We start from the raw sequence: 15,324 nt of genomic DNA on the forward strand, positions 1-15,324 counted from the left end.
CCAGCTCATGGTTTCGAACCCTTTCACAGGTTTCTTCCCAGAGTTTCCTGCTTAGGGTCGTTTGAGGGCCTGGTGGTGGTAACGCAGAGTAATTGTGCTAATGGTTCTATCTGTTGCAGCTGTTTTCTTCTTGCTTGGTGCCAAAACCTTGGTTCACATTTGTCTTTTTTGTTGCCTCGCACCCCATCATTCTCTGTGCAGGCCTTCACTCCACTTTCCCAAGGTATCAGTTTTTCTTCCAGCTGTCCTTGATGGCTTTATTCAACTTTGGCTGTCATTTGGTTCCCAAAAAATGTCTTACATTGCCACGTTGCTCGATTGTCAAAATATTTCGGGATTCTATATGGATATGTCTGTTCATTTCTGTGCCAGGGTACAGTGCATAGGCTGCAGGTGGACCAGTTAACAGGGGTGTGGTGTGTAAAGGAAACAGTAGGATCTTGAGGAAAAGAAATATTCTTTATTGTGAGCCAAGTAAGTTGGTGTTAATGCTATCAACACATCTGCTCATGTGTTCATTCATTATTTCTATTCTGTTTTGCAAAGTGTGTGTGGGTGGATATTTTGTATCTACTTGAAGTTGTCAGCCTTGGTGCCACTTCCCCAGTAATGTGTAATTGGGCAGCACCGTGTTGACACATGTTCACGTCTATCATTTCAATCACTACTGATGAGTTTAATGGTCCGTTTGATCTTGCGTTGCTGAGTCATGATTATTGCTGTGATGGCATTTCTTCTACCCAGTTGATCTGTGGGTCGCACTGTACTGGACTCATCAATTCTCGCCATCATGTCACTTCAAAAGTGTGAGTGACGGCCTAAGGTCTTCTCGGCGCTGGTCAGAAATACATCCACACCATCTCCCCACTTGACAACTACGGAAAGAGCGCAGTGTACAAAGATCTCCTAAAGACTTGATGGCCCTCCAGTCTTCATATTATAATGGATCCTCTGATGCCTGCTCAGACCTGATCGGTGACTGAAGCTTTTCATGCACTCTCTGCACTTGTAGGGCTTCTCCCCAGTATGGATTCCCTGATGGCCTATCAGAGCTGAGGAGCATCTGAAGCTTTTCTTGCACTCTGTGCACTTGTAGGGCTTCACTCCTGTATGGACTGGCTGATGGCCTATCAGAGATGAGGCGCATGTGAAGCTTTTATTGCATTCTGTGCACCTGTAGGGCTTCAGCCCTGTGTGTATCCTCTGATGGGCTATCAGAGCGGATGAGTGATTGAAGCCTTTCGCGCACTCTGTGCACTTGTAGGGGTTCTCCCCAGTATGGATCCTCTGATGGCTAACCAGAGTTGAGGATTGACTGAAGCATTTTGAGCACTCCGTGCACTTGTAGGGTTTCTCTCCAGTATGGACCCTCTGATGGACTCTCAGTGCTGAGGAGCAATTGAAGCTTCTCATGCACTCTGTGCATGTGTAGGGGTTCTCCCCAGTATGGATCCTCTGATGCCTTCTCAGACTTGAAGAGTCACTAAAGCTTTTCATACACTCTGTGCACTTGTAGGACTTCACCCCATTGTGGGTCCTATGATGGCTTCTCAATCCTGAGGAGCGATTGAAGGTTTTCATACACACTGTGCATATGTATGGTTTCTCACCAGTATGGATCCTCTGATGCCTTTTTAGACCTGACGAGTCACTAAAGCTTTTCATGCACTCTGTGCAATCATAGGGCTTCTCCCCAGTATGTGTCCTATGATGCATATATAGTGTTGAGATCTGAGTGAAGCTTTTCTCACACTCTGTACACCTGTACATTTTCTCGCCTGCATGAGATCTCTTGTGTGCGATTAGCCTGGACCTGTGAGTGAAGCACATCCCACAAACACTGCAGGCAAATGCCTTCTCCTTGGTATGGATGCTCATAGATGTTTGGGGTGTTTGCCTCCGCTGACGGGATGTGGGTTTCTGTACAGGGTCAGTGGGATGATGTTGACCATCTTCTGTAGAGCTTCTCTCGTTCCACTGTATGTCCCATCTCCTTGTGTTCATTTCCAGGCACTTGGTTTCAGTAACAGATGTAGTCTCTATTGAAAGAAGCAAATGTAATAGTTATTATTTGATGCCATTGTACAGCTAGTGTAGAGCTGCCCTCCCACTCCCCGCCAACACATCTGCCATTGTACAGCTAGTGTAGAGCTGACCTCCCACTCCCCGCCAACACACCTGCCATTGTACAGCTAGTGTAGAGCCGCCCCCGCTACCCCAACACACCTTCCATTGTACAGCTAGTGTAGAGCTGCCCTCCCACTCCCCGCCAACACACCTGCCATTGTACAGCTAGTGTAGAGCCACCCCCGCTACCCCAACACACCTGCCATTGTACAGCTAGCGTAGAGCTGCCCCCGCTCCCCCAACACACCTGCCATTGTACAGCTAGTGTAGAGCTGCCCCAGCTCCCCCAACACACCTGCCATTGTACAGCTAGTGTAGATCTGCCCTCCCGCGTCCCGCCAACACACCTGCCATTGTACAGCTAGTGCAGAGCTGCCCCAGCTCCCCCAACACATCTGCCATTGTACAGCTAGTGTAGAGCTGCCCCCACTCCCTGCCAACACACCTGCCATTGTACAGCTAGTGTAGAGCTGTCCCCGCTCCCCCAACACACCTGCCATTGTACTGCTAGTGTAGAGCTGCCCCCGCTCCCTGCCAACATACCTGCCATTAAACAGCTAGTGTAGAGCTGCCCTCGCTCCCATAACACACCTGTCATTGTACAGCTAGTGTAGAGCTGCCCCCACTCCCACAACACACCTGTCATTGTACAGCTAGTGTAGAGCTGCCCTCGCTCCCCCAACACACATGCCATTGTACTGCTAGTGTAGAGCTGCCCCCGCTCCCTGCCAACACACCTGCCATTGTACAGCTAGTGTAGAGCTGCCCCCACTCCCACAACACACCTGTCATTGTACAGCTAGTGTAGAGCTGCCCTCGCTCCCCCAACACACATGCCATTGTACTGCTAGTGTAGAGCTGCCCCCGCTCCCCGCCAACACACCTGCCATTGTACAGCTAGTGTACAGCTTCCCTCGCTCCCCGTCAACACACCTGCCATTGTACAACTAGTGTAGAGCTGCCCTCCCGCTCCCCGCCAATACACCTGCCATTGTACAGCTAGTGTAGAGCTGCCCCCGCTCCCCCAATACACCTGCCATTGTACAGCCAGTGTAGAGATGCCCCCACCCCCCTAACACACCTGCCATTGTACAGCTAGTGTACAGCTGCCCCCGCTCCCCCAACACACCTGCCATTGTACAGCCAGTGTAGAGCTGCCCCCGCCCCAACACACCTGCCATTGTACAGCTAGTGTAGAGCTGCCCCTGCTACCCCAACACACCTGCCATTGTACAGCTAGTGTAGAGCTGCCCCCGCTCCCTGCCAACACACCTGCCATTGTACAGCTAGTGTAGAGCTGCCCTCGCGCTCCCCACCAACATACCTGCCATTGTACAGCTAGTGTAGAGCTGCCCCCACACCCACCCCAACACACCTGGGGATAGCGAGTAAGTCTATTTGCCTCGCTGTCCATCAAATCAAATAAGGGCTTTTAATGGCAATATGTACAATCATGCACACTTCATCCTATTGTCACTCCCCTCTCTAACTTTCCCTCCCACACCCTATGGCATCTACCATTAAGGGTAAGAGACGTACTTTGGGTGTTATCCTTTTGTGCATTTACATTTCATATGAAGTTTTCTTTGATATTTCGTATGTGTAATTTTGTGGCATCACGATGTTCCTCTATTTATACGATTATTAGTATCTTTGATTTGTAATGCATGCTTTTTATAAGATGTTTTTATAAAAATAAAATAGTTCCAAATGAGTCTCCCAACATATATGACTAGGAATGTACAGTAGACCTGCTGAGTATTTGTTATAGGAACTAGAAAACAAGCCATGGCAAAGTCAATAGGTTGCGGCTGTGATATATGAAATGCAGGCCTGTGATGAAGTCCCAGGTTACAGGCTGAGTCTGGGGACTGCGATACGCTTTGGGGCTGAGGCCATCACAGCGTCTGTAATGTAGGCCCCCAGGAAGGTACATATTGCATATTCCCCAAATGAAAGAGTCAATCACCAGTCTTAAGTCCCGTCGCCCTGAGGCTTGATCACTATTTCTGTATCTCCTCAGGCCTTTCAGTCCTGGATGTACAGTAGAGTGCAAAGAGGAAGGCGGCAGGAGAAAGACGGGCTCATGGATGGGAGCAGATTAGAGGAGTGGAGATCATTAGAGCGAGGGGGAAGAATGGAGTTGATAGAGTTAACGTGTAGCCGCCTTCAGGAGGGCAGGAAGGAAAAAAGGGGAAAGACACAGTTGAGGAAGAGCAGCCAGTGGGGGCGGGGGGATAGATAGCCACAAATGGAAAGAAAAGTAGGAGAAAAGGAGGTGGAAAAGTATCATACATATGAGATGTGAATGATGCATAAAACGAAATGGAGGGGCAGTTCTTCGGGGCGAGAAGAGGAGCTGCAAAAGAATAACAGGCAGGAGACCAAAGAAAGAGAAAGAGACATCATAGAGGAAAAGATCTGAGAGAGCTGCAAAGAATCACAGGCAGGAGACCAAAGAAAGAAAAAGAGACATCATGGAGGAAAGGATCTGAGAGAGCTGCAAAGAATCACAAACAGGAGACCAAAGAAAGAGAGAGACATCATGGAGGAAAAGATCTGAGAGAGCTGCAAAGAATCACAAGCAGGAGACCAAAGAAAGAGAAAGAGACATCATGGAGGAAAAGATCTGAGAGAGCTGCAAAGAATCACAGGCAGGAGACCAAAGAAAGAAAAAGAGACATCATGGAGGAAAGGATCTGAGAGAGCTGCAAAGAATCACAAACAGGAGACCAAAGAAAGAGAGAGACATCATGGAGGAAAAGATCTGAGAGAGCTGCAAAGAATCACAAACAGGAGACCAAAGAAAGAGAGAGACATCATGGAGGAAAAGATCTGAGAGAGCTGCAAAGAATCACAAGCAGGAGACCAAAGAAAGAGAAAGAGACATCATGGAGGAAAAGATCTGAGAGAGCTGCTAAGAATAACAGGCAAGTGACCAAAGAAAGAGACAGAGACATCACAGAGGAAAAGATCTGAGAGAGCTGCAAAGAATCACAAGCAGGAGACCAAAGAAAGAGAAAGAGACATCACAGAGGAAAAGATCTGAGAGAGCTGCAAAGAATCACAGGCAGGAGACCAAAGAAAGAAAAAGAGACATCATGGAGGAAAGGATCTGAGAGAGCTGCAAAGAATCACAAACAGGAGACCAAAGAAAGAGAGAGACATCATGGAGGAAAAGATCTGAGAGAGCTGCAAAGAATCACAAGCAGGAGACCAAAGAAAGAGAAAGAGACATCATGGAGGAAAAGATCTGAGAGAGCTGCAAAGAATCACAGGCAGGAGACCAAAGAAAGAAAATGAGACATCATGGAGGAAAGGATCTGAGAGAGCTGCAAAGAATCACAAACAGGAGACCAAAGAAAGAGAGAGACATCATGGAGGAAAAGATCTGAGAGAGCTGCAAAGAATCACAAACAGGAGACCAAAGAAAGAGAGAGACATCATGGAGGAAAAGATCTGAGAGAGCTGCAAAGAATCACAAGCAGGAGACCAAAGAAAGAGAAAGAGACATCATGGAGGAAAAGATCTGAGAGAGCTGCTAAGAATAACAGGCAAGTGACCAAAGAAAGAGACAGAGACATCACAGAGGAAAAGATCTGAGAGAGCTGCAAAGAATCACAAGCAGGAGACCAAAGAAAGAGAAAGAGACATCACAGAGGAAAAGATCTGAGAGAGCTGCAAAGAATCACAAGCAGGAGACCAAAGAAAGAGAGAGACATCACAGAGGAAAAGATCTGAGAGAGCTGCAAAGAATCACAAGCAGGAGACCAAAGAAAGAGAAAGAGACATCACAGAGGAGAAGATCTGAGAAAGCTGCAAAGAATCACGGGCAGGAGACCAAAGAAAGAGAAAGAGACATCATGGAGGAAAACATCTGAGAGAGCTGAAAGAATCACAAGCAGGAGACCAAAGAAAGAGAAAGAGACATCACAGAGGAAAAGTTCTGAGAGAGCTGCAAAGAATCACGGGCAGGAGACCAAAGAAAGAGAAAGAGACATCATGGAGGAAAAGATCTGAGAGAGCTGCAAAGAATAACAGGCAAGAGACCAAAGAAAGAGAAAGAGACATCATGGAGGAAAAGATCTGAGAGAGCTGCAAAGAACCACGGGCAGGAGACACAAGAAAGAGAAAGAGACATCATGGAGGAAAAGATCTGAGAGAACTGCAAAGAACCACGGGCAGGAGACCACAGAACGAGAAAGAGACGTCATGGAGGAAAAGATCTGAGAGAGCTGCAAAGAATAACAGACAGGAGACCAAAGAAAGAGAAAGAGACGTCATGGAGGAAAAGATCTGAGAGAGCTGCAAAGAATCACGGGCAGGAGACCAAAGAAAGAGAAAGAGACAACATGGAGGAAAAGATCTGAGAGAGCTGCAAAGAATCACAGGCAGGAGACCAAAGAAAGAGAAAGAGACATCACGGAGGAAAAGATCTGAGAGAGCTGCAAGGAATCACAGGAAGGAGATCAAAGAAAGAGAAAGAGACATCACGGAGGAAAAGATCTGAGAGAGCTGCAAAGAATAACAGGCAGGAGACCAAAGAAAGAGAAAGAGACATCACAGAGGAAAAGATCCGAGAGAGCTGCAAAGAATCACAAGCAGGAGACCAAAGAAAGAGAAAGAGACATCCCAGAGGAGAAGATCTGAGAAAGCTGCAAAGAATCACGGGCAGGAGACCAAAGAAAGAGAAAGAGACATCATGGAGGAAAAGATCTGAGAGAGCTGCAAAGAATCACAGGCAGGAGACCAAAGAAAGAAAAAGAGACATCATGGAGGAAAGGATCTGAGAGAGCTGCAAAGAATCACAAACAGGAGACGAAAGAAAGAGAGAGACATCATGGAGGAAAAGATCTGAGAGAGCTGCAAAGAATCACAAGCAGGAGACCAAAGAAAGAGAAAGAGACGTCATGGACGAAAAGATCTGAGAGAGCTGCAAAGAATGACATCACAGAGGAAAAGATCTGAGAGAGCTGCAAAGAATCACAAGCAGGAGACCAAAGAAAGAGAAAGAGACATCACAGAGGAAAAGATCTGAGAGAGCTGCAAAGAATCATAAGCAGGAGACCAAAGAAAGAGAAAGAGACATCATGGAGGAAAAGATCTGAGAGAGCTGCAAAGAATAACAGGCAAGAGACCAAAGAAAGAGAAAGAGACATCATGGAGGAAAAGATCTGAGAGAGCTGCAAAGAACCACGGGCAGGAGACACAAGAAAGAGAAAGAGACATCATGGAGGAAAACATCTGAGAGAGCTGCAAAGAATCACAAGCAGGAGACCAAAGAAAGAGAAAGAGACATCACAGAGGAAAAGGTCTGAGAGAGCTGCAAAGAATCAGGGGCAGGAGACCAAAGAAAGAGAAAGAGACATCATGGAGGAAAAGATCTGAGAGAGCTGCAAAGAATAACAGGCAAGAGACCAAAGAAAGAGAAAGAGACATCATGGAGGAAAAGATCTGAGAGAGCTGCAAAGAACCACGGGCAGGAGACACAAGAAAGAGAAAGAGACATCATGGAGGAAAAGATCTGAGAGAACTGCAAAGAACCACGGGCAGGAGACCACAGAACGAGAAAGAGACATCATGGAGGAAAAGATCTGAGAGAGCTGCAAAGAATAACAGGCAGGAGACCAAAGAAAGAGAAAGCGACATCACGGAGGAAAAGATCTGAGAGAGCTGCAAAGAATCACAAGCAGGAGACCAAAGAAAGAGAAAGAGACGTCATGGAGGAAAAGATCTGAGAGAGCTGCAAAGAATCACGGGCAGGAGACCAAAGAAAGAGAAAGAGACAACATGGAGGAAAAGATCTGAGAGAGCTGCAAAGAATCACAGGCAGGAGACCAAAGAAAGAGAAAGAGACATCACGGAGGAAAAGATCTGAGAGAGCTGCAAAGAATAACAGGCAGGAGACCAAAGAAAGAGAAAGAGACGTCATGGAGGAAAAGATCTGAGAGAGCTGCAAAGAATCACGGGCAGGAGACCAAAGAAAGAGAAAGAGACATCATGGAGGAAAAGATCTGAGAGAGCTGCAAAGAATCACAGGCAGGAGACCAAAGAAAGAGAAAGAGACATCATGGAGGAAAAGATCTGAGAAAGCTGCAAAGAATCACGGGCAGGAGACCAAAGAAAGAGAAAGAGACATCATGGAGGAAAACATCTGAGAGAGCTGCAAAGAATCACAAGCAGGAGACCAAAGAAAGAGACACCACAGAGGAAAAGTTCTGAGAGAGCTGCAAAGAATCACGGGCAGGAGACCAAAGAAAGAAAAAGAGACATCATGGAGGAAAAGATCTGAGAGAGCTGCAAAGAATAACAGGCAAGAGATCAAAGAAAGAGAAAGAGACATCATGGAGGAAAAGATCGGAGAGAGCTGCAAAGAACCACAGGCAGGAGACCACAGAAAGAGAAAGAGACATCATGGAAGAAAAGATCTGAGAGAGCTGCAAAGAATAACAGGCAGGAGACCACAGAAAGAGAAAGAGACATCATGGAAGAAAAGATCTGAGAGAGCTGCGAAGAATAACAGGCAGGAGACCAAAGAAAGAGAAAGAGACATCATGGAGGAAAAGATCTGAGAGAGCTGCGAAGAATAACAGGCAGGAGACCAAAGAAAGAGAAAGAGACATCATGGAGGAAAAGATCTGAGAGAGCTGCAAAGAATAACAGGCAGGAGACCAAAGAAAGAGAAAGAGACATCATGGAGGAAAAGATCTGAGAGAGCTGCAAAGAATCACGGGCAGGAGACCAAAGAAAGAGAAAGAGACATCATGGAGGAAAAGATCTGAGAGAGCTGCAAAGAATCACGGTGGAAAGTAAAAGAGAGTGATTAAAAGGAGATGGCAGTGAACGTCAGAGCAAGGATATCAACAGGGATAAGGATGATGAAGAAGTGACCAAAGATTTAATAACCTAAAGGGGCGGCTTCCGAGCAGAGCCCCTGGATAGAATCCTAACTTGGTACAAGCACACTACATTACCCAAGAAGCTCTGTCAAGACTGGAACATCTGTGATCTTGCAACAAAGCTTAAAGAGTCTGATCGGTGGACCCCATCTATAGGACTCAGGAGAATCACAGAGTGTGGACGGGGAGCGGATTCTGAAAGAGGGTGCTGGGCAGTACACAATGCATGGGTGCAGATGAAGTGCTCATAACCGCAGAGCGTGCTGGGCAGTATACAATGCACGGGTGCAGATGAAGTGCGCATAACCGCAGAGGGTGCTGGGTAGTGTACAATGCATGGGTGCAGATGAAATGCGCATAACCGCAGTGGGTGCTGGGCAGTATACAATGCACGGGTGCGGATGAAGTGTGCATAACCGCAGAGGGTGCTGGGCAGTATACAGTGCACGGGTGCGGATGAAGTGCGCATAACCGCAGAGGGTGCTGGGTAGTGTACAATGCATGGGTGCAGATGAAATGCGCATAACCGCAGTGGGTGCTGGGCAGTATACAATGCACGGGTGCGGATGAAGTGTGCATAACCGCAGAGGGTGCTGGGCAGTATACAGTGCACGGGTGCGGATGAAGTGTGCATAACCGCAGAGGGTGCTGGGCAGTATACAGTGCACGGGTGCGGATGAAGTGCGCATAACCGCAGAGGGTGCTGGGTAGTGTACAATGCATGGGTGCAGATGAAATGCGCATAACCGCAGTGGGTGCTGGGCAGTATACAATGCACGGGTGCGGATGAAGTGTGCATAACCGCAGAGGGTGCTGGGCAGTATACAGTGCACGGGTGCGGATGAAGTGCACATAACCACTGAGGGTGCTGGGCAGTATACAATGCATGGGTGCAGATGACTATTAAAAAGTGTGTCATTACAAGGGATAGAGTTGAAAAGAGAGAAACAGGATAGAATTATGAAAATGGAAATGTTTTTAGGTCATGCTGAAATGACATCAGGAATGTCAGAGCGATATCCTCCAGAAATGAAGTGTGAAGGGGGAGTGATTACAGGGTGTAATTGTTCTGATCTAGGAGGCCGTGCAGGTTCAGTGTGAAGGGGGAAGGATTACAGGGTGTAATTGTTCTGATCTAAGAGGCCGTGAAGGTTCAGTGTGAAGGGGGAATGATTACAGGGTGTAATTGTTCTGATCTAGGAGGCCGTGCAGGTTGAGTGTGAAGTGGGAAGGATTACAGGGTGTAATTGTTCTGATCGAAGAGGCCGTGAAGGTTCAGTGTGAAGGGGGAATGATTACAGGGTGTAATTGTTCTGATCTAGGAGGACGTGCAGGTTGAGTGTGAAGGGGGAAGGATTACAGGGTGTAATTGTTCTGATCTAAGAGGCCATGAAGGTTCAGTGTGAATTACAGGGTGTAATTGTTCTGATCTAGGAGGCCGTGCAGGTTGAGTGTGAAGGGGGAAGGATTACAGGGTGTAATTGTTCTGATCTAAGAGGGCGTGAAAGTTCAGTGTGAAGGGGGAATGATTACAGGGTGTAATTGTTCTGATCTAGGAGGCCGTGCAGGTTGAGTGTGAAGGGGGAATGATTACAGGGTGTAATTGTTCTAATCTAGGAGGCCGTGAAGGTTGAGTGTGAAGGGGGAATGATTACAGGGTGTAATTGTTCTGATCTAGGAGGCCGTGCAGGTTGAGTGTGAAGGGGGAATGATTACATGGTGTAATTGTTCTGATCTAGGAGGCCGTGAAGGTTGAGTGTGAAGGGGTAATGATTACAGGGTGCAATTGTTCTTATCTAGGAGGCCCTTCAGGTTGAGTGTGAAGGGGTAATGATTACAGGGTGCAATTGTTCTGATCTAGGAGGCCGTGCAGGTTGAGTGTGAAGGGGGAATGATTACAGGGTGCAATTGTTCTGATCTAGGAGGCCGTGAAGGTTGAGTGTGAAGGGGGAATGATTACAGGGTGTAATTGTTCTGATCTAGGAGGCCGTGAAGGTTGAGTGTGAAGTGGGAATGATAACAGGGTGTAATTGTTCTGATCTAGGAGGCCGTGCAGGTTGAGTGTGAAGGGGTAATGATTACAGGGTGTAATTGTTCTGATCTATGTGCCGTGCAGGTTGAGTGTGAAGGGGGAATGATTACAGGGTGTAATTGTTCTGATCTATGAGGCCGTGAAGGTTGAGTGTGAAGGGTGAATGATTACAGGGTGTAATTGTTCTGATCTAGGAGGTTGTGCAGGTTGAGTGTGAAGGGGGAAGGATTACATGGTGTAATTGTTCTGATCTAGGAGGCCGTGCAGGTTGAATGTGAAGAGGGAATGATTACAGGGTGTAATTGTTCTGATCTAGGAGGCCGTGAAGGTTTAGTGTGAAGGGGGAATGATTACAGGGTGTAATTGTTCTGATCTAGGAGGCCGTGCAGGTTGAGTGTGAAGGGGGAAGGATTACAGGGTGTAATTGTTCTGATCTAGGAGGCCGTGCAGGTTGAGTGTGAAGGGGGAAGGATTACAGGGTGTAATTGTTCTGATCTAGGAGACCGTGAAGATTGAGTGTGAAGGTGGAATGATTACAGGGTGTAATTGTTCTGATCTAGGAGGGCGTGAAGGTTGAGTGTGAAGGGGGAATGATTACAGGGTGTAATTGTTCTGATCTAGGAGGCCGTGCAGTTTGAGTGTGAAGGGGGAATGATTACAGGGTGTAATTGTTCTGATCTAAGAGGGCGTGAAAGTTCAGTGTGAAGGGGGAATGATTACAGGGTGTAATTGTTCTGATCTAGGAGGCCGTGCAGGTTGAGTGTGAAGGGGGAATGATTACAGGGTGTAATTGTTCTAATCTAGGAGGCCGTGAAGGTTGAGTGTGAAGGGGGAATGATTACAGGGTGTAATTGTTCTGATCTAGGAGGCCGTGCAGGTTGAGTGTGAAGGGGGAATGATTACATGGTGTAATTGTTCTGATCTAGGAGGCCGTGAAGGTTGAGTGTGAAGGGGTAATGATTACAGGGTGCAATTGTTCTTATCTAGGAGGCCCTTCAGGTTGAGTGTGAAGGGGTAATGATTACAGGGTGCAATTGTTCTGATCTAGGAGGCCGTGCAGGTTGAGTGTGAAGGGGGAATGATTACAGGGTGCAATTGTTCTGATCTAGGAGGCCGTGAAGGTTGAGTGTGAAGGGGGAATGATTACAGGGTGTAATTGTTCTGATCTAGGAGGCCGTGAAGGTTGAGTGTGAAGTGGGAATGATTACAGGGTGTAATTGTTCTGATCTAGGAGGCCGTGCAGGTTGAGTGTGAAGGGGTAATGATTACAGGGTGTAATTGTTCTGATCTATGTGCCGTGCAGGTTGAGTGTGAAGGGGGAATGATTACAGGGTGTAATTGTTCTGATCTATGAGGCCGTGAAGGTTGAGTGTGAAGGGTGAATGATTACAGGGTGTAATTGTTCTGATCTAGGAGGTTGTGCAGGTTGAGTGTGAAGGGGGAAGGATTACATGGTGTAATTGTTCTGATCTAGGAGGCTGTGCAGGTTGAATGTGAAGAGGGAATGATTACAGGGTGTAATTGTTCTGATCTAGGAGGCCGTGAAGGTTTAGTGTGAAGGGGGAATGATTACAGGGTGTAATTGTTCTGATCTAGGAGGCCGTGCAGGTTGAGTGTGAAGGGGGAAGGATTACAGGGTGTAATTGTTCTGATCTAGGAGGCCGTGCAGGTTGAGTGTGAAGGGGGAAGGATTACAGGGTGTAATTGTTCTGATCTAGGAGACCGTGAAGATTGAGTGTGAAGGTGGAATGATTACAGGGTGTAATTGTTCTGATCTAGGAGGGCGTGAAGGTTGAGTGTGAAGGGGGAATGATTACAGGGTGTAATTGTTCTGATCTAGGAGGCCGTGCAGTTTGAGTGTGAAGGGGGAATGATTACAGGGTGTAATTGTTCTGATCTAGGAGACCGTGAAGGTTGAGTGTGAAGGGGGAATGATTACAGGGTGTAATTGTTCTGATCTAGGAGACCGTGAAGGTTGAGTGTGAAGGGGGAATGATTACAGGGTGTAATTGTTCTGATCTAGGAGGGCGTGAAGGTTGAGTGTGAAGGGGGAATGTTTACAGGGTGTAATTGTTCTGATCTAGGAGACCGTGAAGGTTGAGTGTGAAGGGGGAATGATTACAGGGTGTAATTGTTCTGATGAGTGTGAAGGGGGAAGGATTACAGGGTGTAATTGTTCTGATCTAGGAGGCCGTGAAGGTTGAGTGTGAAGGGGGAATGATTACAGGGTGTAATTGTTCTGATCTAGGAGGCCGTGAAGGTTGAGTGTGAAGGGGGAATGATTACAGGGTGTAATTGTTCTGATCTAGGAGGCCGTGCAGGTTGAGTGTGAAGGGGGAATGATTACAGGGTGTAATTGTTCTGATCTAGGAGACCGTGAAGGTTGAGTGTGAAGGGGGAATGATTACAGGGTGTAATTGTTCTGATCTAGGAGACCGTGCAGGTTGAGTGTGAAGGGGGAAGGATTACAGAGTGTAATTGTTCTGATCTAGGAGACCGTGAAGGTTGAGTGTGAAGGGGGAATGATTACAGGGTGTAATTGTTCTGATCTAGGAGGGCGTGAAGGTTGAGTGTGAAGGGGGAATGATTACAGGGTGTAATTGTTCTGATCTAGGAGGCCGTGAAGGTTGAGTGTGAAGGGGGAATGATTACAGGGTGTAATTTTTCTGATCTAGGAGGCCGTGCAGGTTGAGTGTGAAGGGGGAATGATTACAGGGTGTAATTGTTCTGATCTAGGAGGCCGTGCAGGTTGAGTGTGAAGGGGGAATGATTACAGGGTGTAATTGTTCTGCTCTAGGAGACCGTGAAGGTTGAGTGTGAAGGGGGAATGATTACAGGGTGTAATTGTTCTGATCTAGGAGACCGTGAAGGTTGACTGTGAAGGGGGAATGATTACAGGGTGTAATTGTTCTGATCTAGGAGACCGTGAAGGTTGAGTGTGAAGGGGGAATGATTACAGGGTGTAATTGTTCTGATCTAGGAGGGCGTGAAGGTTGAGTGTGAAGGGGGAATGATTACAGGGTGTAATTGTTCTGATCTAGGAGGCCGTGAAGGTTGAGTGTGAAGGGGGAATGATTACAGGGTGTAATTGTTCTGATCTAGGAGGCCGTGCAGGTTGAGTGTGAAGGGGGAATGATTACAGGGTGTAATTGTTCTGATCTAGGAGGCCGTGCAGGTTGAGTGTGAAGGGGGAATGATTACAGGGTGTAATTGTTCTGATCTAGGAGACCGTGAAGGTTGAGTGTGAAGGGGGAATGATTACAGGGTGTAATTGTTCTGATCTAGGAGGCCGTGAAGGTTGAGTGTGAAGGGGAAATGATTACAGGATGTAATTGTTCTGATCTAGGAGGCCGTGAAGGTTGAGTGTGAAGGGGGAATGATTACAGGGTGTAATTGTTCTGATCTAGGAGACCGTGAAGGTTGAGTGTGAAGGGGGAATGATTACAGGGTGTAATTGTTCTGATGAGTGTGAAGGGGGAATGATTACATGGTGTAATTGTTCTGATCTAGGAGGCCGTGCAGGTTGAGTGTGAAGGGGGAATGATTACAGGGTGTAATTGTTCTGATCTAGGAGGCCGTGCAGGTTGAGTGTGAAGGGGGAATGATTACAGGGTGTAATTGTTCTGATCTAGGAGGCCGTGAAGGTTGAGTGTGAAGGGGGAATGATTACAGGGTGTAATTGTTCTGATGAGTGTGAAGGGGGAATGATTACAGGTGTAATTGTTCTGATCTAGGAGGCCGTGAAGGTTGAGTGTGAAGGGGGAATGATTACAGGGTGTAATTGTTCTAATCTAGGAGGCCGTGCAGGTTGAGTGTGAAGGGGGAATGATTACAGGGTGTAATTGTTCTGATCTAGGAGGCCGTGCAGGTTGAGTGTGAAGGGGGAATGATTACAGGGTGTAATTGTTCTGATCTAGGAGACCGTGAAGGTTGAGTGTGAAGGGGGAATGATTACAGGGTGTAATTGTTCTGATCTAGGAGACCGTGAAGGTTGAGTGTGAAGGGGGAATGATTACAGGGTGTAATTGTTCTGATCTAGGAGACCGTGAAGGTTGAGTGTGAAGGGGGAATGTTTACAGGGTGTAATTGTTCTGATCTAGGAGACCGTGAAGGTTGAGTGTGAAGGGGGAATGATTACAGGGTGTAATTGTTCTGATGAGTGTGAAGGGGGAATGATTACATGGTGTAATTGTTCTGATCTAGGAGGCCGTGCAGGTTGAGTGTGAAGGGGGAATGATTACAGGGTGTAATTGTTCTGATCTAGGA

At 47.1% G+C, this 15,324-nt stretch overlaps 1 protein-coding gene across 1 annotated transcript in view; it reads right to left on the reverse strand.

The window, feature by feature from the left end:
- Positions 1 to 438: 438 nt before the first annotated feature.
- Positions 439 to 15,324, reverse strand: part of LOC138492758 (zinc finger protein 91-like) — a 237,196-nt gene continuing 222,310 nt past the window's right edge. The window contains exon 3 of the mRNA XM_069620138.1: positions 439 to 1,630. Coding sequence (XP_069476239.1) covers positions 907 to 1,630 — 724 coding nt within the window. The 3' untranslated portion in view covers positions 439 to 906. The remainder of the gene's footprint in view (positions 1,631 to 15,324) is intronic.

This window comes from Ambystoma mexicanum, chromosome 10, assembly GCF_040938575.1.
Source record: "Ambystoma mexicanum isolate Mex_15411 chromosome 10, UKY_AmexF1_1, whole genome shotgun sequence".
NCBI classification, from domain to species: domain Eukaryota; kingdom Metazoa; phylum Chordata; class Amphibia; order Caudata; family Ambystomatidae; genus Ambystoma; species Ambystoma mexicanum.